Source organism: Echinococcus granulosus, assembly GCF_000524195.1.
Source record: "Echinococcus granulosus chromosome Unknown EG_S00308, whole genome shotgun sequence".
In the NCBI taxonomy this organism is placed as follows: domain Eukaryota; kingdom Metazoa; phylum Platyhelminthes; class Cestoda; order Cyclophyllidea; family Taeniidae; genus Echinococcus; species Echinococcus granulosus.
Genome location: NW_020170688.1, coordinates 14,920 through 16,224, shown reverse-complemented (window position 1 = coordinate 16,224; position 1,305 = coordinate 14,920). Strand labels below are relative to the sequence as shown.

The window sequence follows — 1,305 nt, the reverse complement described above, 5'->3', positions numbered from 1 at the left end:
ATATATATATATATATACATATTCTGCCCTAGTATTGTGTCTTCTTTCGGCTTTAGGGAATCTCGGGACGCTACACAAATAAAGGACTTGAATTTATGACCTGTTTATGATTATTTTGCTTTACGGAATAAAACTTGCAAAAAAATTTTAAATTTAATAAAAAACTGTAGCAAAGTGGAGGAAATATATACATTTGGCTATGGCACACAATACTATTTTCACATCACATTTTTTTATACTTCCATAAGCAGAATTATATTGCCAATGCTATAAAAGTGTAATTTTTGTTTACAATTGCCTTTATAAGCTTTTTAAAGTCTAATTTTTAAATTACATAACTTTTGTGTTTGACTACATTGTCGGGCCAGGTCCTCTTAGTGCCGCGCGTTCGAGAAGGTTGTATTTCGGTAATTATATTTTGAACTTGTTGTGATCAGCAAAGCAATTTCTAATCAAAAACGGTGTGTGAAGGAGGCGAGCGAAAAAAAAAGAATCAAGTCTGTATTTTACTACTTCTATCTAACCTTTGGAGTCCGCATATAAGGGATATCGTGCCTCCAAGATTTGAAAATCGTGTTCTGCACTTAACAAATATGTCTATGTTGAGCTTGGGCATTTACCGAATGTGATCAGTTGACATGAATCTACTGCATTTGCACGTCACTTGCATTCTCTGGAAGTTGATTCTGTCATTGACTTGCAGTCTTTATTACCTGGACTTGTTGGAGAACAGAAACGCTTGACTCTCGGAGGACTTTCGAAACTACGAGAATCTGGAATGTCTGCTTATAACGGGTAATTGCCTCAGTGCTATGTTAAATATTGTTCATCGGTAGATGTGCTTTTATGTGACCGAAAATGCTTAATCGAACATTATATTAGCGCGTTCAGACAATTAACTACGAGTGCTTGAAGGAGCACTGCTTCACCGGTCACCCTAATTGGTAAAACTTAGGGCGTGTTAGTGACAGTCTTGTCGTCTGTAAAGTCGGAAAGTTAGTTGGCGGAGGGTGCAAGAAGCTGCGGAATGCGTCCAATAACTTGCAGCTTGATTCTCATAGGATCTCTAGCCAGAGCCGCCCCTACCAGGGACATTCTGCTGTTATTCACCGAGGATGCGCTGGTCACCGTTAGGGCCTCGACCGAGTCAGAGTGGACTTCTGTGAGTAAACTATTTTTTCATTTTTGACATTGCCTGCATTCCTTTTCTACCTCTTAGACAGGATTTCATAGGCGTTTCAGCTTATTCGCAGTGACATCGAAATGACGGTTTTACTATTCAATCCTTTACTTTACTTTACTTTT

At 38.4% G+C, this 1,305-nt stretch overlaps 1 protein-coding gene across 1 annotated transcript in view; it reads left to right on the top strand. All coding sequences in view use genetic code 11, as the record gives it.

Moving 5' to 3' along the window:
- The window catches only part of EGR_10943 (hypothetical protein), a gene marked incomplete at both ends in the record, with an annotated part of 3,312 nt that extends 2,983 nt beyond the window's left edge, over positions 1-329 (top strand). Inside the window, 2 exons of the mRNA XM_024500192.1 lie at positions 171-277; positions 308-329. Of these exons, the coding sequence (XP_024345395.1) occupies positions 171-277; positions 308-329 (129 nt within the window). The remainder of the gene's footprint in view (positions 1-170; positions 278-307) is intronic.
- Between the last annotated feature and the right edge of the window lie 976 nt (positions 330-1,305).